This window comes from Chiloscyllium plagiosum, unplaced genomic scaffold, assembly GCF_037043375.1.
Source record: "Chiloscyllium plagiosum isolate Xiang-an unplaced genomic scaffold, Cpla_swu_hap1 HiC_scaffold_31, whole genome shotgun sequence".
Lineage (NCBI taxonomy): Eukaryota > Metazoa > Chordata > Chondrichthyes > Orectolobiformes > Hemiscylliidae > Chiloscyllium > Chiloscyllium plagiosum.
This window is the reverse complement of record NW_028270169.1, coordinates 14,678,504-14,703,648: the sequence shown is the minus strand read 5'-3', so window position 1 is coordinate 14,703,648 and position 25,145 is coordinate 14,678,504. Positions and strand designations below refer to the sequence as shown.

Sequence of the window (25,145 nt, the reverse complement as noted above, 5' to 3'; positions counted from 1 at the left end):
TACAGGAGATGGTCGAGCTTGTGGGCCCATGGGCCGTCAGTGTGGTCGGGGGGTAACGATAACCGCTCCTCAGGCCTGGGTATTCTGTTACGGGGAGGCAACTTCACCATCTCCGAGGTTAAGGAGGTGGTGGGCGGGTGCCTCCTCGTTGCTGATGTTACATACAGAAACGCTCCCGTGAGACAATCAATGTGTACGCCCCAGCGGGTAAGAGTGAACGGTTGGCCGTCCTGCAACAGCTTCCACTGTTGCTGGCTACATCCAGGCCGGTCATTCTGGCCGGAGACTTCAACTGTATCATCGATGCAGATGGATGATCCGGCGGGGGGGACAGTAAACTGGACGCCACGTCCAGAGCCCTGATGGACACGGTCAAAGACGCCAAGCTGCACGACGTCTTCAGCACCCCTGCAGACGGAGCGCTGCGTAGATATACATGGTCACGGGCAGACGGGTCTATCCGCTCAAGGATAGATTACCTGTTTGTGTCCCGAACGCTCTCGGTCAGATCCACCGACGTCAAGCCGGTGTTCTTCTCTGACCACTGCCTCCTGCTGGCCGACTGTCACCTACAGGACGAGCAGCGGGCTGGTAAGGGAACGTGGAAACTGAAAACCAAGCTGTTGACCCCGGGAAACATCGAGGAGCTCAAGAGGGATTACGCAGATTGGAGAACCATGAAGCCCCTCTTTGAGTCTCCAGCGGACTGGTGGGAAACAGTAAAAGGGAACATCAAGAGGTTCTTCATCCTCAAAGGTGTTCAGGAGGCAAGAGAGAGACGGGGAAAACTGTCCCAGCTCCAGGAAAGTATGCAGAACCTGCTCCTGCTGCAGACGTTGGGGGTCGATGTCACGGAGGACCTCAAGGAGGTGAAGGGCCAGCAAGCCTCGCTCTTTGCCTCGGAGGCCTCCAAGATAATCTTCCGGTCCAGGGTCCGCTCGGTGGAGCAGGACGAGACGTGCTCACGTTTCTTCTTCCAGAAGGTGCACAAAGAGAGCTCTGTGCTCAGCAGCCTGAAGGAAGAAGATGGCTCGGTAACGTCATCTCAGGCTGACATCATGAGGATCAGCAAATCCTTCTATGCCAGTCTGTATGACTCGAAGCCAACCGACAGCGCGGCCTCCAAGTCGTTCCTGTCCTCTATCATGGAGGTCCTAGAAGACAGAACACGAGAGAGGTTGGACCAGCCGCTATCTCTGGATGAGCTGACGAAGGCCCTAGAGTCCTTCGAAAAGAATAAAACTCCCGGAAGCGACGGCTTACCGGTCGAGCTCTATTCCACTCTTTGGGACTTGATTGGTCGGGACCTGCTGGAGGTGTATGTCAGTATGCTTCGGGCAGGTACCATGAGTGAATCCATGAGGAAAGGCATCATCACCCTCATCTACAAGCAGAAGGGGGAGAGGGAAGAAATTAGAATTTGGAGACCGATCTCACTGGTAAACACAGACTACAAAATCTTGTCAAAGGTCATCGCCAACCGGGTCACGTCTGCTCTGGGATCGGTGATTCATCCTGACCAAACCTGTGCTGTACCGGGCAGGAAGATCACTGAGAGTCTCGCACTCCTCAGAGATACGATTGCTACGTGCAGGACAGGGGGGTGGACACCTGCCTCATCAGCCTGCACCAGGAGAAAGCCTTTGACAGGATATCGCATACATATATGAGGGATGTCCTCTCCAAAATGGGCTTCAGGGACGGAATCGCTAATTGGATCAGACTGCTCTACACCAACATTGTCAGTGCAGTATCAATCAATGGGTGGGAATCAGATAGCTTCCCAGTCAGATCTGGAGTCAGGCAGGACTGCCCTCTCTCTCCTGCCTTGTTTGTGTGTTGCATAGAGCCATTTACCAAGTCCATCAGGAAGGATGTGAGCCTGAGAGGAGTGACTATTCCTTGCAGCGGGAGTCTGCAGGTTAAGGCCTCCCTGTACATGGATGACGTCGTCGTTTTCTGCTCGGATCCGCTGTCCGTGCACAGACTCATATGCATCTGTGACCAATTCGAACGGGCCTTGGGGGCCAAGGTAAACCGAGGCAAGAGCGAAGCCATGCTCTTCGGGAACTGGGCCGACCAATCCTCTATCCCCTTCACCATCAGGACTGACCACCTGAAGGTGCTGGGTATTTGGTTCGGGGGGACTGGGGCATGCGCCAAGACCTGGGAGGAGCAGATCAGGAAGGTGAGACAGAAACTGGGCAGATGGGAGCAACGGTCGCTCTCCATCGCGGGTAAAAACCTGGTCATCAGGTGTGAGGTACTCCCCAGAACCTGTGCCGCCGCAGTCACCCGGGCCATCTTCCAATTCGTGTGGATATCAAAGATGGACCGGGTCCGAAGAGATGTAATGTACAAAGACCGGTGCAATGGGGGAAAAAATACACCCAATGCAACCCTCACCCTGATGACCACCTTTGTGTGTGGCTGCATCAAGCTGTGCGTGGATCCCCGGTACGCAAACATCAAGTGTCACTACGTACTGAGGTTCTACCTGTCCCCGGTGTTGCAAAGGATGGGCCTGGCCTCGCTGCCGCAGAACGCTCCGAGTAGTTGGACCGTTCCGTATCACCTGTACTTCGTGGAAAGGTTTATGAAGAAAAACACCTTTGACCACAAGTCCGTCAGGAAGTTGTCAGCACGTAGTGTCCTTGAGACCCTTCGGGAAAAGGAGAGGGCGGATCCTATAGAGCTGTTCCCTGAGCAGACTGTCAAAGCCATATGGCAGAATGCCTCATCGCCAGAACTTTCCAACAAGCACCAAGACATGGTTTGGCTGGTGGTGAGAAGGGCTCTGCCTGTGACATCCTTTATGCACGCCCGGATTCTCAGCTGCACTGCACGCTGCCCTCAAAGCGGCTGTGGGGGGGATGAGACTGTCACACACCTCCTTCTTGAATGTGCCTACGCAGAAGAAGTCTGGAGAGGAATGCAGTGGTGTTTGTTGAGGTTCGTCCCGAGCAGCACCATGACGCGGGACTCCGTGCTCTACGGCCTGTTCCCCGGGACGCACACCGAGACGAACATCAACTGTACCTAGAGGATCATCAACTCGGTGAAGGACACTCTCTGGGCGGTCTGAAACCTGTTGATCTTTCAGCTGAAGGAGTTGACCCCGACTGAGTGTTGCAGACTGGCACATTCCAAGGTCCAGGACTACGTGTTGAGGAATGCGCTGAAGCTTGGGGCAGCTGCTGCCAAGGCGCGGTGGTGAAAGACCACCGTGTAACGTCTGCCTGCCTAAAGAAGAACAGGGGGCCCACACAGTCATTTGGGCTCTGCTGACACCTCAGCTAAATATATGGGCATATGATTGAAAAACGTACAGACCTGTATATAAAAAATGATAAATTCTGATCTCTGTATCTAAATGTTTACATATGTATGGCATGACCAACTGTACAGACCATCAAATTATTTTATGAATAAAGTATATTTTTGAAATAAAAAAAAAAATTCTGTTGTTTCTGATGTACAGCACCCACAGTTTGTTGTGGTTTTGTTCGCCGAGCTGGAAGTTTTCGTTGCAAACGTTTCGTCCCCTGGCTAGGCGACATCATCAGTGCTTGGGAGCCTCCTGTGAAGCGCTTCTTTGATGTTTCCTCCGGTGTTTATAGTGGTCTGTCCCTGCCGCTTCCGGTTGTCCGGAAGCGGCAGGGACAGACCACTATAAACACCGGAGGAAACATCAAAGAAGCGCTTCGCAGGAGGCTCCTAAGCACTGATGATGTCGCCTAGCCAGGGGACGAAACGTTTGCAACGAAAACTTCCAGCTCGGCGAACAGAACCACAACAACGAGCACCCGAGCTACAAATCTTCGCACAAACTTTGAACCCACAGTTCTTTTGGTCTCTTTTTCGTGGCTTCTCCTGGGGTGTTTTAGCACGGGGTCAGGTTCCTCCAACTCTGCCTCTGATACAGGTAGCATGTAACTCACAGTAGGTCACCTCTTGCACACAGAGCATCCTGGAAGAAATTTGTTCTCTTCAGGCAGCAAAGGCATCGAGACAGAAACATCTGCCATGCCCATCTCAGATTCTGAGCTATCTTCAACACTTTGATGAAGAGGGGGAACCCACAGATTCCAGAACAGTCAGAAAGGCAGTCAAGGAGCTGGGCAAGTTTTGCTCCTGCACCATTTGAGAGGTTGCAGTTTTCATACTTTCAATTGCTTCTACTCGAACTTTATATGTCACTGGACCTGACTCCTGTCAACCATGCCTTTTACTCATGCAGGGCCAATCCCATGGTTCCTACACCAAACTTCATCCCCTGAAGTTAACTGTCTCTCTCGTTTACTGGAGTCTTGTGTTCCATTGACGTTCCTAAAGCTGTTTCACCCTCCCACTCCCCAGGTCCAGGAAGATCAGATTTAAGCTGATGAGTTGTTACCTCTCCATTAGCAACTCTGTTGGAGCTGTCCCCATAGTTCCATAAGGGGTGGCCCTATAATCAAATAGGAACCAGGTTATTTTGGTATCTAGTGAAGCTGTAGGCTGTTTTCTTTAAGCTTGCCTTCAAAATTTAGACCGCTCTTTCTGCCAGACCACTGGATGATGAATGGTCTTTCTAGACGAATACAATTCAACTTTAGGAAATACGTGGATTCCTTGCTGGTATGCAATAGCCCAGTATCTGTGACCAACACTTGCAGGAGTCTATGTATTGTAAAAGATGTATACAATTTTTCTGGTGCCTCAGGGAAAGTTAGGCTCCTAATATCCAAAAAAGCTGGGGGTCTGCAATCTGTCAGGAAAATTATTCATTGCTTTTCATCTGCCCCCATATCATCGGCCTCGAAGGAATTATGCATCCTTTCCACATATTGGGTCCAGTCTTTGATGGCAGGATTGAATGAGTCAAACTTCTCAAATAACGGCATAATGCCAGAAATGCGTACCCCCAACTCAAAGACAACTGTTGTGAGCAAATTTCTTCTCTCGTCACCACTGAAATAATCTGGACCAGAATAACAGCCCCAATCAGGGAATTCATATTCTGTGATGTCCACCTAACTTCCCTCATTATAATCACTACAGTGACAGGAAGAAAACCGTTCTTGTGCAACTGGTTAATATTCTGACAAAACAATTACTCAACATGTTCATAATTTCTTTATTTTCCATTGATAATATCACATATTGCTTTAAGGAACCCATGCTATATTTGCAAAGGGATGCAATTACAATTCTCATGTTCATTTTTATATCTCGTGCAAGTTTCCTTTCTGCTTGTAGCTGTTTTGGTCATCCGTAGCATATGTCAGGTATGGACAGGATAGATCGAGTGAATCCTTGGAAGAGTATAAAGAAAGTAGGAGTATACTTAAGAGGGAAATCAGGAGGGCAAAACGGGGACATGAGATAGCATTGGCAAATACAATTAAGGAGAATCCAAAGGGTTTGTACAAATATATTAAGGACAAAAGGGTAACTAGGGAGAGAATAGAGCCCCTCAAAGATCAGCAAGGCAGCCTTTGTGGGGAGCCACAGAAAATGGGGGCAATACTAAATGAATATTTTGCATCAATATTTATTGTGGAAAAGGATATGGAAGATATAGACTGTAGGGAAATAGATGGTGATATCTTGCAAAATGTCCAGATTACAGCGGAGAAAGTGCTGAATGCCTTGAAATGGTTAAAGGTGGATAAATCCCCAGGACCGGATCAGATGTACACAAGAACTCTGTGGGAAGCTAGAGAAGTGATTGCTGGGCCTCTTGCTGAGATATTTGTATCATCGATAGTCACAGATGAGGTGCCGGAAGACTGGAGGTTGGCAAACGTGGTGCCACTGTTTAAGAAAGGTGGTAAAGACAAGCCAGGGAACTATAGACCGGTGAGCCTGACCTCGGTGGTGGGCAAGTTGTTGGAGGGATTCCTGAGGGACAGGATGTACATGTATTTGGAAAGGCAAGGACTGACTAGGGATAGTCAACATGGCTTTGTGCGTGGGAAGTCATGTCTCACAAACTTGATTGAGTTTTTTGAAGAAGTAACAAAGAAGATTGATGAGGGCAGAGCCGTAGATGTGATCTATGTGGACTTCAATAAGGCGTTCGACAAGGTTCCCCATGGGAGACTGATTAGCAAGGTTAGATCTCACTGAATACAGGGAGAACTAGCCACTTCGATACAAAACTGGCTCAAAGGTAGAAGGCAGAGGGTGGTGGTGGAGGGTTGTTTTTCAGATTGGAGGCCTGTGACCAGTGGAGTGCCACAAGGATCGGTGGTGGGCATTCTACTTTTTGTCATTTACATAAATGATTTGTATGCGAGCATTAGAGGTACAATTAGTAAGTTTGTAGATGACACCAAAATTGGACGTGTAGTGGACAGCGAAGAGGGTTACCTCAGATTGCAACAGGATCTGGACTAGATGAGCCAATGGACTGAGAAGTGGCAGATGGAGTTTAGTTCAGATAAATGCGAGGTGCTGCATTTTGGGAAAGCAAATCTTAGCAGGACTTATACACTTAATGGTAAGGTCCTAGGGAGTGTTGCTGAACAAAGAGACCTTGGAGTGCAGGTTCATAGCTCCTTGAAAGTGGAGTCGCAGGTAGATAGGATAGTGAAAAAGGCGTTTGGTTTTCCTTTATTGGTCAGAGTATTGAGTACAGGAGTTGGGAGGTCATGTTGCGGCTGTTCAGGACATTGGTTGGAATATTGCATGCAATTCTGGTCTCCTTCCTATCGAAAGATGTTGTAAAACTTGAAATGGTTCAGAAAGATTTACATGGATGTTGCCAGGGTTGGAGGATCTGTGCTACAGGGAGAGGCTGAACAAGCTGGGGCTGTTTTCCCTGGAGCGTCGGAGGCTGAGGGGTGACCTTATAGAGGTTTGCAAAATTATGAGGGGCATGGATAGGGTTAATAGGCAAAGTCTTTTCCCTGGGGTCGGGGAGTCCAGAACTAGAGGGCATAGGTTTAGGGTGAGAGGGGAAAGATATAAAACAGACCTAAGGGGGTAACGTTTTCACGTAGAGGGTGATACATGTATGGAATGAGCTGCCAGAGGATGTGGTGGAGGCTGGTACAATTGCAACATTTAAGAGGCATTTGGATGGGTATATGAATAGGAAGGGGTTGGAGGGATATGGGCCGGGTGCTGGCAGGTGGGACTAGATTGGGTTGGGATATCTGGTCGGCATGGACGGGTTGGACCAAAGGGTCTGTTTCCATGCTGTACATCTCTATGACTCTATGACTATTATTGCCCTTCTCCCAATCACCAGGATATCCTTTTTTCTTTACACTTAATCTCTTTAGTTGTCTTTAGCCTTTTTTTGGCAAAGTAGAGCTCATGCCTCAAGAGACAAAAACCGGTTTTGTATCCCCTTAATTTTTTTTTTAAATTACAAAATTATACTTTATTAATTAAAAAATTGCCTCTAAGTACATACAAAGTGTTTTCAATCTGTTCTGTACAATCTTTGCAGAGAGAAAGAAAACACAAATGACACGTCAACATTTTATATCCCAGAGCTATCGTGCACTTACAAAAAAACAAAAAGGATTTTTAACCCATATAGCAAAGATAGTTACATACATTTTGAGGCAACAGGGCAGACTTCTCAGAACCAAATATTATACTCTGGCTGAAAGATCTTAGACTGTGGTCTTTCCGCACTATGCCTTGGCAACAGCTGCCCCAAGCTTCAGTGTGTCCCTCAGCACATAACCTTGGGCCTTGGAATATGCCAGTCTGGTACACTCAGTCAAGGTAATCTCTTTACACTGGAAGACCAACAGACCAAAGAGTGTCTATACCAAGTTGATGGTCCTCCAGGCACAGTTTATCTCGATTTGCATCCCAGGGAACAGCCTGTAGAGCACAGAGTCTTGCATCACGGAGCTGCTTGGGACTAACCTTGACAAAAACTACTTCATCACTCTTCAGACCTTCTCTGCAAAGACAGATTCCAGAAAGAGGTGTGTGACAGTCTCTTCCCCTACCCGCACATCCAACTACAGTAATTGAACATTCAGTGACAGTGATACCAGGCCCTTCCTTCACAACACCGGGTTTGTAGATGGCACATTACATTTATCAATTTAATAGATCTGTCCACTTTATGGTGCAGAGCTTGTCTTATCCTACTGAAATCAGTGTTACTTAGCTGTTGCACCTTTCTTTCTTTCAAACACAAATGACCATATTTGGGTTGTTCTCATAAACATTCAGAGCTTTAGGAATGAGTAATTAATTAGATTTAGTCAACAACCTAAATTGGCATGTCATGTATTGATTCTGAGACACATTACTGCAGAAACCTGCCCTGGACTGAAGAAATTCATTATCTTTCTGATAATTTTTCATGCAATCTAGAACTTATGTAAAAGTTCAACTTCTATTAAAACTACTGTGTCTTTGCTACATGCTTATCTAATCTCTACATTTATATAAACGACTATCTAAAGATATCAAGGAACTGCCACATGTGCCACACTAGTTTTAAATCCTATTCCATGTTATTCTACCCATAACATTGCCATTGTATGCTTTCTCCTTTTCCTTTCTGACTGAAGTGATTTCATATTTAATCACTACGAGTACACTTGTCCACTATACCATTTCCTCAAGCTTTCTTGTAAACCTTATATCTTAGCACATTTAGTTCCCAGTCCTGAATGTCTTCCAAACACATTTCAGCAACAGTGACCACGTCATAACCTCCAAGTTTATTTTTGTGCCTTATACTCCATGTGATTGTATAAAGATCATGATTTTGAGCTAGACTTCCTAACTTGTCCTTCCGCTCTGATATTTTACTCACACATTTCATAATTCTCTCCCTGATTTTAAATTATCTTTTTTACTTTCTTTCACCTGTAATTAAATCATTCCTAAAGCACAATTTCTACCACAACAAGTGACAGAGGAAGTAGGTTAGTGAAAGTATATGCATTACTTCATAGCACAGTACTGATTAAAGACAGACACATGATGAAAATTTATCCACATAAAATTACGTATTTTAAATTTTAAGCATATTTACATTTGATACATTTGGTAATACAACAATTTTCCAAAGACTCCTATCACAAACAATATTTATCGGAGGGCCTTTAATGAATTAAAACATCCTAAGATGCTTCATAGAAGCAGTGTCAAACAAAATTAGCCACCAAGCCAAATAGGATATTAGACCAGATCTTAAGATAACAAACATGCATCAAGTTTCTTTTTACTGCTTCCTTAAGGTCGCCCTTATATCTGCTACACACTTCCTTATTCAACAGATGAATAGGTCACGTGCACTTTCATGATTAATTTCCACCTCTTATTGTTCTCCATTTAATAATCTCTTTTGCATTCCCAACCTTCCATTTCCCCAATCTTTAAAGTCACCATTTTTACTAAATTTAGGTGTATAGCCAGTTGCCAGACCTCTATCCTTATTAAGACAACCACAGAGAAAAGACTACCAAATCAATTTGTTTCATTGACTGAATGCTAGTTCAACATTGTGGGGATTACCAAGTCCAGTAGATCGGAATGGAACTGATGCAGAATGATTTTCTTGTTCTTTTTCTCTCTTTTCACCTCCACCCAGATGAAACCATGCAAGTGCTCTCCCATGACAGAAAGTGATGAGAGTAATAAAAATAGAAAAATGTTGGAAATGACAACCAAGTCCAAACCCTTCAACACAATTGCTACATTTTCTGAACACCAGATACGAGCAACCCTTTTGTGTATTTCTAGTATTTTCTCATTTCATTGCAGATTTCAAACAATTTTTTTAAAATATATTCTAATCCATTCACTTGTCTGACTAGTAGAGCTTGGAGGCAAAAGAGACTGGAATCAAAATTTGCTATAGTAACTTCCACTGACTTTAAATTTTCCCTAACCCAATCTTCTACCATACTAACTGATCATCACTGGCATTGCTCAAGTTTGGTCTTGATAACACAATCATAAAGAATAGTGGGTCGTCTGATATTTCAGCACACTTATTATTCAACTGTGGGAAATAACCCCAATATTATATAGCCTGAAGTCCATTGAGAGTCAACTTAATTGTAGTATTTTCTCAAGACTGGAGCTATTTACCATCTTATTTGTTGGCTTTTCAAAAAAAAAAATGCTTTCGCTGGTGTTTTCACAAAATATTGCACGCAATTCTGGTCTCCTCCCTATCAGAAGGATGTTGTGAAACTTGAAAGGGTTCAGAAAAGATTTACAAGGATGCTGCCACGGTTGAAAGATGTGAGCTTTATGGAGTGGCTGAATAGGCTGGGACTGTTTTCCTGGAGTGGTGGCTGTGGGGTGACTTTATAGAGGTTTATAAAATCATGAGGCAAGGTCTTTTCCCTGGGGTGGGGGAGTCCAGAACTGGAGGGCATAGGTTTAGAGTGAGACCGGAAAGATATAAAAGAGACCTAAGGGGCAACTTTTTCACACAGAGGGTGGTGCATGTATGAAATGAACTGCCACAGAAAGTGGTGGAGACTGGTACAATAGCAGCATTTAAAAGGCATCTGGATGGGTATATGAATAGGAAGGGTTTGGAGGGATATGGGCAAGTGCTGGCAAATGAGACTAGATTAGGTTAGGATATCTGGTCGGCATGAACAAGTTGGACTAAAGGGTCGGTTTCCATGCCTTGCATCTCAATGACTTTGACTCGATCTGGAATGCATGTGACACTCTCAAAACAAGCATATAAATAGAACATGTAGCACAGAGGATCACGGAGGCTGTATCCAGATCATACTTTTTCCTCCTTTGTTTCAAAGCATAACATTCATTTCACATCAATCTATGGCCAGCTTAATTTAGTATATAAAATTGAAAAGAGAAAATAAAACATAGATAACCAAGTTATTCAAAAATAAGTCATCAACAATCATGCATTTTAAGCATTAAAAAATGTAAATGATATTTTGGCCTAATAAGCTGTTCCATATAAATTTATATGGATCAGAACAGTGATGTGGCAATTTAAATAAGGAGAGAATCAATTTACTAAAAAAGTACATAAAGATGAATTACCATTGTCTACTTTTTAAAAAGGGTCAATATCCAACACCTCAATAACAGATTAATTTTAAAAATGTAAATGTGTTACTACTGCCACTATCTTCAAATAGGAAGGTAAGTGAGCAATGATAATACTGATCATGATTTTTCTTTTTTTGTTCCTGCAAAATATTTCTCTTAGAGTGATAGAGTCATACAGCATGGAAACAGACCCTCTGGTCCAATCAGCCCATACTGTCAATTGTCCTAAAATAAGCTCGTCCCACCTGCCTGCACTTGGCCCATATTTCCTATTCATGTACTTATCCAAATGTCTTTTAAACCTTGTAACTGAACCCATAGCTATGACTTCCTCTGGAAGTTCATTCCACACATGACCCACTTAAAAAAATGCCCCTCATGTCTTTTTTAAATCTTTCTCCTCCCAGATTAAATATATAACCTCAAGTTTTGAAATCCCCTATCCGAAGGGAAGGCCCTTGGCTATTCATTTATCCATGCCACTCATCATTTTAAAAGCCTCTGGAAAGTCACCTCTCAACCTCTTCGCTCCAGTGAAAAATTCCCAGCCTATCCAGTTCATCTTTATAACTAAAAGCCTCCATGCCTGGCAACATCCTGGTAAATCTTTTCTGAACCCTTTCCAGCTCGAAAATGTCTTTCCTATTACAGGATGAGTAAAACTGGACACAGTATTCCGGAAGAGGCCTCACCAATGTCCTGTACAACCTCTTCATGATGCCCCAACTCATGTACTCAAAAAATCTGAGCAATAAAGGCAAGGATGCTAAACATTTTCTTAACCACCTTGTCTACACGTGACACAAAATTTCAAAAGAATTATATACCTGAACGCCTACGTCTCTCTGTTAACTGCCAAAGGCACTACTTTTAACTGAATAAATCCTGCCCTTGTTTTACAAAAATTAAATAACTTTGCATTTCTCCCAATTACCACTCCTCAGCCCCATGGACCCAATTGATTAAACTCTCTTTGTAATCTTAGGTAACCATCTTAACCGTCCATTATACCACCAATTTTGAATGTCATCCGCAAACCTACCAACCATGCCTTCGGTATTCTCATCTGAATTATTTATATGAATGACAAACAAAAGTGGACCCAGTACTGATCCCTGTGGAACACTGTTGGTAACAGATCTCCAGTTCAAAGTACAACTCTCCATCACCGCTCTCTGTCTCCTGCCATTAAGCCAATTTTTAATCCATCTGGCAAGCTCACCCTGAATCTAACTTTATTAATTAGTCTAACCATGCGGAACCTTATCAAAGACTTCACTAAAGTCCAAGTAAATGAAGTCCACCACTTTGTCCTCAATCTTTTTGGTTGCTTCCTCAAAAATATTAATCAAGTTTGCTAGATACTATTTCCCTGCAATTTCCTCCCTAATTTCCCACAATGTCCTGGGATACACTAGATCAGGTCCTAGATTTATCCACCTTTGTATTTTCTAAGACTTCCAGCATTTCCTCTTCTGTAATGTGAACTGTTTTCAAAACATCAATATTTATTTCAGAGTTCTCTAGTCTCCACTTTTTTCACCACAGTAAAAACTGACAAAATATTCATTTAATGTCTCTTCATCTCCTGAGGTTCAACACAAGGATGACACCTTTGAACTTTAAGGAGCCCTCTCTCTCTCTTACTGCTTAATGTACTTGTAGAACCCTTCTGTTCTTACACATACTTTTCCGGAAATGAGAAAAAAAAAGGGTGGATCCTGACTTAAGCCAAGTACAAAAAGCATTTTTCCTCTTTTTTTTATATTTGTGTGCTAACATAAACATTCATAATGGAGCATAATGTATTAATGCAAAACTATTACAGATAGACATATTTATCATCACAGATCTGCAACCTGTACATGTCAAATTTCTTTGGCTCGTTCTCAATTTTTGTTCCATTAGCGCAGTCTTTAAAAATGGCTGTTGGCCTGCTGGGTTCTCAGTCTGGGGAGCTGGACTGTACAGGGAATTGGATTGTGCATGTTGGGAAGAGCCCAACAGGCTGCCAATTTCCAAAGTCAGCAATGTGGAAAGCCTGACTTTGTCAGCACTGCGTTCAAAATTTAAAAGTAAAGATTAAAACAGAAAACATCCCTCCTACTCACACTCCTCACTCATCCATGCCAACATATGCCCCTGCATTCACTCCCCATGGCTCCTCATAATTCCCATGCCACTCTATGACCATCCATACAACACCATGACACTTTATACCCTCTGTGTCATCCTATTCCTATGTTCCCTCATACTCATATGTCTATATCAACAGTACCAATCATATTGCCCATCCACTATCATTTGTCCTTCCCACCCCACACCATCTCACTTATCTTCCAGTATGAGCATTAATCAGGAGCCATCTTGACGCATCACTATTGAAAAAGGTCACTCATTACTGCAAAACAAATGTCCAATAAATGAAATTGTACCAACAAACCCCCTTTGTACAAAATAGTTCACTTAAGTACTCAATACCATATGTCAACAAATATTTCAAGGAATAAGCTGTTGGAACTGTCCATCAATAGGCACCCCATTGTGAAAATTATAGTTTGGGAAATCAGTCATCCAGCACAAATCCTAGAATGGTTTTATAATTTTGAGAAGATTTGTAGCTAAGGTTGATGATAAGTTTGTAAGGTTTGAAAAAAACATTCAAGCTCAATGAGCTAACTTACAGACTTATGGTTTTATATGGACAAGCACTCAAAAAGCTAACTTTTTTTTTAACCCACACTTTTTGGACAGTTACTCATTTGTTTGAGCAATGTTATGCATTTTTTTTTAATGCAAAAGTATCTTAAATCTCAAAAGGAGGAAAATGTAAAACAAAACGTTGTTTCAGTCCTCATCCCTCAATTCCCTTCAGCCCCACAGTTCCCGTGAAGCCTAATGTCCTCTACCAATAGCCAAGGATCCTTCATGACCCCATGCCACAGTGCCTGCCACCCTTTGCTCCACATCTGCCTATTCATCGATTATTCATCAGCACCTATACACATTAGAGATAAACTATAGTTCTAGTACGGCAGTATCAATACTAATAGAGTAAAGCTCACTCACTCATCGGCATGTTGACCATTTGGATGGTTCCAAGGGTTCTCCACAATTAACAATTTGAAATAGAACCTGATACCATCCAACCTCCTTCCACAAAAAGAATTCTTGACACCCACAACTCCAAAGCACCCTGGAACCATGTCTAACTCAGGTACCATGAATATCCAAAAGAAACACACTGAGAAGACAGTCATAGAGATGTACAGCATAGAAACAGACCCTTCGGTCCAACTCGTCCATGCTGACCAGACATCCTAAATAAATTTAGTCCCATTTGCCAGCATTTCACCCATATCGCTTTAAACCATTTCTCTTCATATACTCATCCAGATGCCTTTGCAAATTGTAATTGTTCCAGCCTCTACCGCTTCCTCGGGCAGCTCATCCTGTACATGCACCACCCTTTGTATGAAAAGGTTGCCCTTTAGGTCCTTCTTAAATCTTTTCCCGCTCACTTTAAATCTGTGCCCTCTAGTTTTGGATTCCCTCACCCCGGGGAAAAGGCTTTGTCTATTTACCCTATTCATGCCCGTCATAATTTTATAAACCTCTAAGGTCGCCCCTCAGCCTTCATTGCTCCAGGGAAAACAGCCCACATCTATTCAGTGTCTCCTTACACCTCAAACCCTCCAAACCTGGTAACATCCTTGTGAATCTTTTCTGAACCCTTTCAAGTTTCATAACATCCTTCCTATAGCAAGGAGACCAGAATTGCACGCAATTTTCCATTAGTCGCCTAACCAATGTCTTATACAGTGGCAACAGGATCGCCCAACTCCTATACTCAATGCACTGACCAATAAAGGCAAGCATACCAAATCCCTTCTTCACTATTCTATCTAACCATGGCACAAATTTCATGGAACTACAAACCTCACTCCAATGTTTCTTAATCCAGTAACACTCTCCAGGACCTTACCATTAAGTGTACAAGACCTGCCCTAATATGCCCTTCCAAAATGCAGCACCTCACATTCATCTAAATGAAACTCTACTTGACACTCCTCGGTCCACTGGCCCACCTGATCAAGATCCCCTTCTACTCGGAGGTAACCCTCTTCAGTGTCACTACACCTCCAATTTTGGTGTCATCTGAAAACTTACCAAGCATACCACTTATGCTTACATCCAAATAATTTATATCAATGACGAGTAGCAGTTAACCCAGCACTGATCCTTGTGGCACACTGCTAGTCACAGACCACCAGGCTGAAAAGCAACCCTCCACCACCAACCTCTGTCTTCTACCTTCAAGCCAGTTCTGTATCCAAATAGCTAATTCTCTCTCTATTCCACATGATTGAACCTTGCCTACCAGTCTACCATGAGGAACCCTGTCAAATATGAAGTCCATGTAGATCATGTCCACTGCTGTGCCCTCATCAATCCTCTTTGTTACTTCTTCAAAAAAAGTAATCAAGTTCATGAGACATGATTCCCTGCGCAAAAAGTCAAATTGACTGTCCCTAATCAGTCCATGCCTTTCCAAATGCATGTAAATCCTGACCCTCAGGATTCCCTCCAACAAGTTATCCACCACCAATGTCAGGTTCACCAGACTATAGTTCCCTGGGTTTTCCTTACCATTTTTCTTAAATGGTGGCATCAAGTTAGCCAATGTCCAGTCTTCCGGCACATCACTTGTGGCTAGCGATGATACAAATATCTCAGCAAGGGCCCAGCAGTCATTTCCCTAGCTTCCCACAGAGTTCTCGGGTAAATCCTCAGGTTCAAGACATTTCAAGACATCCAGTATCTCCTCTATAATATGAACATATTTATGATGTCACTGTTTATTTCCGCACGTTCTCTATTGTCCATATCCTTCTCCATCAGTAAAAACTGATGCAGAATACTTAATTAGTATCTCCCCAATCTCCTGTGGTTCCACACGAGTGGGCCTTGCTGATCTTTGGGGGCCCTATTCTCTACCTAGTTACCTCTTTGTCGTTAATGTATTTATAGAATCCCTTTGGATTCTCTTTGACTGTATTTGCCAAAGCTATTTCATGTTCCCTTTTTGCCCTCCTGATTTCCCTCTTAAGTATACTATTACTGCTTTTATATTCTTCTAGGGAATCACTCAATTGTTGCTGTCTATACTTGACATATGCTTCCTTCTTTTTCTTGATCAAAATCTCAATTTCTCTTGTCATCCAGCATTCCCTACATCAACCAGCCTTGCCCTTCGCCCTAACAGGAACATGCTTTCTGTGACTCTCATTATCTCATTTTTGAAGGCTTCCCATTTTCCAGCTGTCCCTTTACCTGTGAACGTCGGCCCCCAATCACCTTTTGACAGTTCTTGCCCAATACCATTAAAATTGGCCTTCCTCCAATTTAGAACTTCAACTTTTAGATCTGGTCTATCCTTTCCCATCACTAATTTAAAACCAAAAGAATTATGGTCACTGGCCCCAAAGTGTTCCCCCACTGACACCTGCCTTAATTCTCACAAGTAGGTCAAGGTTTGCACCTTCTCTAGTATGTACATCCACATATTGAATCAGAAAATGTTACTGTACACACTTAATTCCTCTCCATCCAAGCCATTAACACTATGGCAATCCCCATCTACATTTGGGGAATAAAAACCCCTACCATAACCACCCTATTATTCTTGTATATAACAGATGTCCTTACAAATTTGTTTCTCTCAATTCCCCTTTGGTTACTGGGGGGGTTCTACAGTACAATCCCAATTAGCTGATCATCCCTTTCCTATTTCTCAGTTCCAGATAAATAACTTCCCTGGATGAATTCCCAGGAATATCCTCCTCAAATACAGCCGTAATGTTATCCCTAATCAAAAACACCACTTCCCCACCTCATTTCGATTTGTGTTAGGGAATTCTGTAGTCCGACATACAGACAGACGTTTCTGTGGCCAGCAGAGAAAAAGCAGAATGGTGTGTTGTTTCCTGGTGCCAGGATCAAGGATGTCTCAGAGAGGGTGCAGATTGTTCTCACGGGGGAGAGGGGCCAGCAAGAGGTCATTGTCCACACTGGAACCAACGATATAGGAAGGGACAAGGTTGAGATTCTCAAGGGAGATTACAGAGAGTTGGGCAGAAATTTAAAAAGGAGGTCCTCAAGAGTAGCAATATCTGGATTACTCCCAGTGCTACGAGCTAGTGAGGGCAGGAATAGGAGGATAGAGCAGATGAATGCATGGCTGAGGAGCTGGTGTATGGGAGAAGGATTCACATTTTTGGATCAATGGAATCTCTTTTGGGATAGAAGTGACCTGTACAAGAAGGACGGATTGCACCTAAATTGGAAGGGGACTAATATACTGGCAGGGAAATTTGCTAGAACTGCTTGGGAGGATTTAAACTAGTAAGGTGGGGGGAGTGGGACCCAGAGAGATAGTGAGTAAAGAGATCAATCTGAGACTGGTAGAGTTGAGAACAGAAGTGAATCAAACAGTCAGGGCAGGCAGGGACAAGGCAGGACTAATAAATTAAAGCACATTTATTTCAATGCAAGGGCCTAACAGGGAAGGCAGATGAACTCAGGGCATGGTTAGGAACATGGGACTGGGACATCATAGCAATTACAGAAACATGGCTCAAATGCTACAGGAAGGATAGTAAGGGAAGCAAGAGAGGAGGGGGAGTGGCATTTTTGATAAGGGATAGCATTACAGCTGTGCTGAGGGAGGATATTCCCAGAAATAAATCCAGGGAAGTTATTTGGGTGGAACTGAGAAATAAGAAAGGGATGATCACCTTATTGGGATTATATTATAGACCCCCAATAGTCGGAGGGAAGTTGAGAAACAAACTTGTAAGAAGATCTCAGCTATCTGTAAGAATAATAGGGTAGTTATGGTAGGGGATTTTAACTTTCCAAACATTGACTGGGACTGCCATAGTGTTAAGGATTTAGATGGAGAGGAATTTCTTAAGTGCATACAAGACAATTTTCTGATTCAGTATGTGAATGTGCCTACTAGAGAAGGTGCAAAACTTGACCTACTCTTGGAAAATAAGTCAGGGCAGGTGACTGAGGTGTCAGTGGGGGAGCACTTTGGGGCCAGCGACCATAATTCTATTAGTTTTAAAATAGTGATGGAAAAGGATAGACCAGATCTAAAAGTTGAAGTTCTAAATTGGAGAAAGGCCAATTTTGACGGTATTAGGCAAGAACTTTTGAAAGCTGATTGGAGGCAGATGTTCGCAGGTAAAGGATGGCTGGAAAATGGGAAGCCTGCAGAAATGAGATAACAAGAATCCAGAGAAAGTATATTCCTGTCAGGGTGAAAGGGAAGGCTGGTAGGTGTAGGGAATGCTGGATGACTAAAGAAATTGAGGAGTAGGTTAAGAAAAAGAAGGAAGCATATGTCAGGTATAGACAGGATAGATCGAGTGAATCCTTGGAAGAGTATAAAGGAAGTAGGAGCATACTTAAGAGGGAAATCAGGAGGGCAAAAAGGGGACATGAGATAGCTTTGGCAAATACAATTAAGGAGAATCCAAAGGGTTTGTACAAATATATTAAGGACAAAAGGGTAATTAGGGAGAGAATAGGGCCCCTCAAAGATCAGCAAGGCAGCCTTTGTGTGGAGCCACAGAAAATGGGGGAGATACTAAATGAATATTTTGCATCAGTATTTACTGCGGAAAAGGATATGGAAGATATAGAATGTAGGGAAATAGATGGTGACATCTTGCAAAATGTCCAGATTACGGAGGAGAAAGTGCTGGATGTCTTGAAATGGTTAAAAGGTGTATAAATTCCCAGGACCTGATCAGGTGTACCCGAGAACTCTGTGGGAAGCTAGAGAAATGATTGCTGGGCCTCTTGCTGAGATATTTGTATCATCGATAGTCATAAGTGAGGTGCCGGAAAACTGGAGGTTGGCAAACGTGGTGCCACTGTTTAAGAAGGGTGGTAAAGACAAGCCAGGGAACTATAGTCCGGTGAGCCTGACCATAGTGGTGGGCAAGTTGTTGGAGGGAATCCTGAGGGACAGGATGTACATGTATTTGGAAAGGCAAGGACTGATTAGAGATAGTCAACATGGCTTTGTGCGTGGGAAATCATGTTTCACAAACTTGATTGAGTTTTTTGAAGAAGTAACAAAGAGGATTGATGAGGGCAGAGCTGTAGATGTGATCTATATGGAATTCAGTAAGGCGTTTGACAAGGTTCCCCATGGGAGACTGATTAGCAAGGTTAGATCTCATGGGATACAGGGAGAACTAGCCATTTGGATACAGAACTGGCTCAAAGGTAGAAGACAGAGGGTGGTGGTGGAGGGTTATTTTTCAGTCTGGAGGCCTGTGACCAGTGGAGTGCCACAAGTATCGGTGCTGGGTCCTCTACTTTTTGTAATTTACGTAAATGATTTGGATGCGAGCATACAGTTAGTAAGTTTGTAGATGACACCAAAATTGGACGTGTAGTGGACAGCGAAGAGGGTTACCTCAGATTACAACAGGATCTGGACTAGATGGGCCAATGGGCTGAGAAGTGGCAGATGGAGTTTAATTCAGATAAATGCGAGGTGTTGCATTTTGGGAAAGCAAATCTTAGCAGGACTTATACACTTAATGGTAAGGTCCTAGGGAGTGTTGCTGAACAAAGAAACCTTGGAGTGCAGTTTCATAGCTCCTTGAAAGTGGAGTCGCAGGTAGATAGGATAGTGAAAAAGGCGTTTGGTATGCTTTCCTTTATTGGTCAGAGTACTGAGCACAGGAGTTGGGAGGTCATGTTGCAGCTGTACAGGACATTGGTTAGATCACTGATGGAATGTTGCATGCAATTCTGGTCTCCTTCCTATCGGAAAGATATTGTGAAACTTGAAAGGGTTCAGAAAAGATCTACAAGGATGTTGCCAGGGTTGGAGGATTTGAGCTACAGGGAGAGGTTGAACAAGCTGGGACTGTTTTCCCTGGAGCGTTGGAGGCTGAGGGATGACCTTATAGAGGTTTACAAAATTATGAGGGGCATGGATAGGATAAATAGACAAGGTGTTTTCCCTGGGGTTGGGGAGTCCAGACCTAGAGGGCAGAGGTTTAGGGTGAGAGGGGAAAGATATAAAAGAGACCTAAGGGGCAACCTTTTCACACAGAGGGTGGTACGCGTATGGAATGAGCTGCCAGAGGATGTGGTGGAGGCTGGTACAATTGCAACATTTAAGAGGCATTTGGATGGGTATATGAATAAGAAGGGTTTGGAGGGATATGGGCTGGATGCTGGCAGGTCGGACTAGATTGGTTGGGATATCTGGTCGGCATGGACGGGTTGGACCGAAGGGTCTGTTTCCATGCTGTACATCTCTATCACTCTATAGCGTCCATAGCCTGGAACATTAACGTTCTGGATCAGTGGTGCTGGAAGAGCACAGCAATTCAGGCAGCATCCGAGGACAGGCAAAATCGACGTTTCGGGCAAAAGCCCTTCATCAGGAATAAAGGCAGAGAGCCTGAAGCATGGAGAGATAAGCTAGAGGAGGGTGGGGGTGGGAGAGAGTGGCATAGAGTACAATAGGTCAGTGGGGAAGGAGATGAAGGTGATAGGTCAGGGAGGAGAGGGTGGAGTGGATAGGTGGAAAAGGAGCTGGGCAGGTCGGACAAGTCCGGACAGGTCAGGGGATCGAGTTTCTGGAGGTTAGAAGCTAGGATGAGGTGGGGGAAGGGGAAATGAGGAAACTGTTAAAATCCACATTGATGCCCTGGGGTTGAAGTGTTCCGAGGCGGAAGATGAGGCGTTCTTCCTCCAGGCGTCTGGTGGTGAGGGAGCGGCGGTGGAGGAGGCCCAGCACCTCCATATCCTCGGCAGAGTGGGAGGGGGAGTTGAAATGTTGAGCCACTGGGCGATGTGGTTGATTGGTGCGGGTGTCTCGGAGATGTTCCCTAAAGCGCTCTGCTAGGAGGCGTCCAGTCTCCCCAATGTAGAGGAGACCGCATCGGGAGCAACGGATACAATAGATGATATTAGTGGATGTGCAGGTAAAACTTTGATGGATGTGGAAAGCTCCTTTGGGGCCTTGGATGGAGGTGAGGGAGGAGGTGTGGGCGCAGGTTTTACAGTTCCTGCGGTGGCAGGGGAAAGTGCCAGGATGGGAGGGTGGGTCGTAGGGGGGCGTGGACCTGACCAGGTAGTCACGCCATCCCTGAGCCCCATCTCTGTAACCGCTATGATATCCCAGCACCATAATCCCAACCATTGCCAAGTTCATCTGCCCAACCTGTTAGGCCTCTTGCATTGAGATGAACGCAGTTTCATTTGTCAGTAGACTTGTTATTAACTGATTTAAATCTTCACAATTCGGGTTCCAGACAGTAGGAACTCCAAAACTGACTTCAGTGGAGCCAGCTGGTCACTTAAATGGTCAGCTGTCTTTAGGCACCACAGCTTGAACTACAGCCTGACCCTAATCTGCCCCAGAAAAATTTTGAAAAGCACTTGTTTAAGGAGCAGGATTTTGTAATCCCTACAGTCAAGATGCTCTTTGCCTTGGCAAAAATCAGGACTCTGACTACACTTAAGTCCCTCCATGTCCTTTTGTCACCTTTTATACATGTCCTTATGGATTCTGATGTTAAATTTTGTTTGATAATTGTCTTTGAACTCTCTTTAGACATTTTACAACAATGAAAATGCCACTTAAATACACATTTTTTACTGTTATACCCTCTTGATGTACACAAGATAAAAGATGTGGGACTCCAAAAAGCGTGGGATTACAGACACCGACAGTCGCACATTGCTTGAACTTTAGGGCTTTAATTGACTTATTTGGATAGAAATAGTGTGGAAAGGTTTGGGGTAAGAACAGCAAAATTAGCATAAGGTGCAGGCACAATGGGCCAAATGGCCTCCTTCCACCCCATAATAATCTGATATTGGCCTCAATTACACGCGTGGACAATGATCGATTAGCTCTGAAATTACACTGCAATTTAATGTCTCATGTGTATAGCTTCATAATTCAACATAAGCCATCCTCTGCTTTGTGTTGCGTGTTGAAATCTGGATTGCTTAAAGTACACCCATTACAATTCTTTCCAAAATATGTGAAATCATCTGTCATACCATGCTTGTGCAAATGTACAAATATGCATATTGAAAAACAAAGAAAATCTGAGGGTTCGATATGAGAATACACAAAACTTAAGCAGCCCATCCAATCACATTCTCTATTACAACATTTAGTCGGCAAATTGCACACATTGGGCCAAACTTATACTAAAACGTTAAATAAATGTAATACAGTAGGCAAGGCTTCATAACTATACTCAACATAACTAAACCCAGAGAACGTAATCTACTGTCTTGATCGCCCCCCCACCCAAACATTGCAACCAATCCCAGCACGTACACAGTCACTCCTCAATCACCGCACGACCAAAAGTATTTTCATGAAAAACTAGTTCATATACATAATTTTTTTAAAAACACTATTTGGTACTGATTTACTATATTGCAACTGCTTTTCGGGTCACGTCAATGGCAAAGCAGCGTCTTTTCGAGGTAGTGGCATATTCTTATCACGTTGTCACTAGAATGAGGAGGAGTTGTTCTGCACTATTTTTAGAAACAGCCGCAACACACAACTGTGGAGACTAGTTATTACTTCATTCCCCAATAATGCAGAAAGGATTTTCATACCGCTGCCACCGAGCACCCACAAAACAAAGCATGTCTGCAAAAGAACTTCTATTACCCAAAGAAACGACCAACACTTAGTGTGAGATATTGTTTAGTAGTCAATTGGAAAGCACGTTAGATTAAAACATCAAAACAAAAAAACATCCTTGAACAACCTCAAGAAAATTGCCGAGAACTTCGGAGCATGCCCAATCTCTCTCCCCTCACCTCTCCCCCACCCAAAAAAAACATTGTCTCCACTGAAAATACAACTGCTTACAACTGTCACCCGAATGCTGCAGTGTTGCGACGGTACATTTCGGGAGAAGTAGGTTATGCTGATCTCATCCTTGTACTGTAGTCAGCGTCAACTTAACATGGGCCTCTGGGTCGGCACCCAGTCTTACAAAACAGAAAATTAAACATCCTTACAAACGCCAGATAAAGAATTCACCATTATATTCTTAACATGCCTGGAGAAATGGAGTCCTGTCCCTTTTCTTGTTACGAAAAAAGAAAACCCGAAGGCACACTACTATTTGGACAGGTTTAAACATTCCCAAGACGAGTTATGACAGCGGCTTACCAGGATCACTCAACAAAACCAAACTGCTGACATGCTCGTAACAGAGCGACACACACACACTCATATATATAAATATATATATATATACACACACAGTTAGACAATCTTTGTGGAGCATCTGTGAATCCTCACGACCCAGGCACAAATAAATTCACTTCTGCAGTAAAAACTGCTAAAAGACGATATCTCTGCTCACCAGCATGTGTTGTTTTTGGGATTATGGGTTAATGTCAGCTGTTGGTCGCAGATGAACACATCCAGCCAAGACTGTGAACAACACAATTAAACGGCTAATCGTGGGTAAACTCCAAATTAACACACGTAACATTTTAAAATTAAGACCTCCTACTACCAGGCGAGTTTCGCTTAGTTTTCCACGCACAGAAAGAAAGCATCACAACAGTACAAAATTATACACAACTTGGTTAACCGCTCAGTAACAAAAATAATTGCAGCAATTTGCCAAACGGGAAAAAAAATACAGCGTCCGGATATAAAGGGCGAGGATTTTAACTCAACAGCCTTGTGACAATGTTGTATCTCAAAAGATATTATTGCAACGCACTGGATTTCAGTTTCAATAGCAGCAAATAGTCAAGGTCAGATTTTAAAAAAAGAAATGAAATGTCTGGAGGGATATGGGCCAAATGGGGCTAGATCAGTTTGGGACAGCACGGACGATTGGACCGAAGCGTCTGTTTCCGTGCTATATAATTCGATGACTGTACACATCTAATCAACAGTGCAGACAGTATGCTCCAGTCATGGGTATGCACAGTCCTGTGCTCTGGGAGTTTGCATAATACATGCAGGTGCAAAATATCTGGATTACGACTAATAAGTAAATCCTTCATAAGCACCCATTTTCTAAATGCATTAGAAAAACAGACGGTACTGATTTAAATATTTTAAAAAAACTACTGCTGAATTCTGGCTCTCAGAGACTTCATCTCCCCCATGAGCAACTCCTGCATTGGGGTGGGGGTCTCTGACAGTTTCCTCCCCCTGTATTGCCCCAGTTTGTAGTGCACCAGATTTCTCCTCGTTTCTTTATTTCTTTGAAAGGGCGAGATGTTCATCCCCATCCCTAGCAAAAAAAAAGAGGACGAGGGATGCAATTTTACCTCCAGCATCCGGATCTCCTGCTGTGTCAAGTCGTTGGAAGCGGAACATTTGGTCCTGAGCCCCTCCAGGCTGGAGATGCTGATGTCGATCATGTCCTGGTTCAGGTCGCACTGCTGCAGGGCCTTCTCCAAACTCAGGTCCCCTTCCCCTTCCTCCTCCTCCTCCTCTTCCTCCTCTTCTTCCTCACTCCCCTCTTCCTCAGCAACCGCAGCTTTCTTTATCTTATTGCTGTGACCCTTGCTGTTCTCTTCAGCCATTCCTAAACATTCGGCCTGGTTAGATTTCTTTTCCTCCCTTCCCCAACCCCAATTTCAGCACAACCGCCACCAAAAAGAAAAAAGTTTTCCTCACACAGAAAACATGAAGTTGCAGAAAATACCGATCTATTCAAATGATTAATCGGAACCGCACGTGCAAAAGTAAAAATGCAGCTGTCAAGTTTGTAAACGTCCCTCTCCTGTGTGACAGCAGCCCATCTGAAGCTCTAGACGCCGCTTAATACTATGGATCAGCTTCGTTTATTTTCTTCTCTTCTTCCCCTTCGGCAGAAGAAGAGGAGTGGGGGAGGGGAAAGGGGATGGGCGGTTGCTATAGGACCACGCGCTCCGCCTTCTGGGATTTGTAGTCCCTCCCTCCACCCAGGGTTCAGAGAGGCCGGAGGACAGCCGACTGCAATCCCGCAGCGCCCCGCGTGCTGCGATGCCTTCTGGGATTTGTAGTTACTCTCCACCATCGGACCGACTTGACGATG

General features: G+C 43.8%; 1 protein-coding gene across 13 annotated transcripts in view; it reads right to left on the bottom strand.

Moving 5' to 3' along the window:
• The window catches only part of ksr1a (kinase suppressor of ras 1a), a 223,682-nt gene extending 198,778 nt beyond the window's left edge, over window positions 1-24,904 (bottom strand). For 4 of the 13 annotated variants that reach the window (XM_087977273.1, XM_043718264.2, XM_087977271.1 and 1 more), the window contains exon 1: window positions 24,394-24,903. In XM_087977273.1, the coding sequence (XP_087833399.1) occupies window positions 24,394-24,651 (258 nt within the window). In that variant the 5' untranslated portion in view covers window positions 24,652-24,903. Of the gene's footprint in view, window positions 1-23,361; window positions 23,431-23,465; window positions 23,518-24,393 lie in introns of those variants that run through there. The other 9 variants (XR_006315782.2, XM_043718262.2, XM_043718263.2 and 6 more) reach the window with 7 other exon arrangements.
• Between the last annotated feature and the right edge of the window lie 241 nt (window positions 24,905-25,145).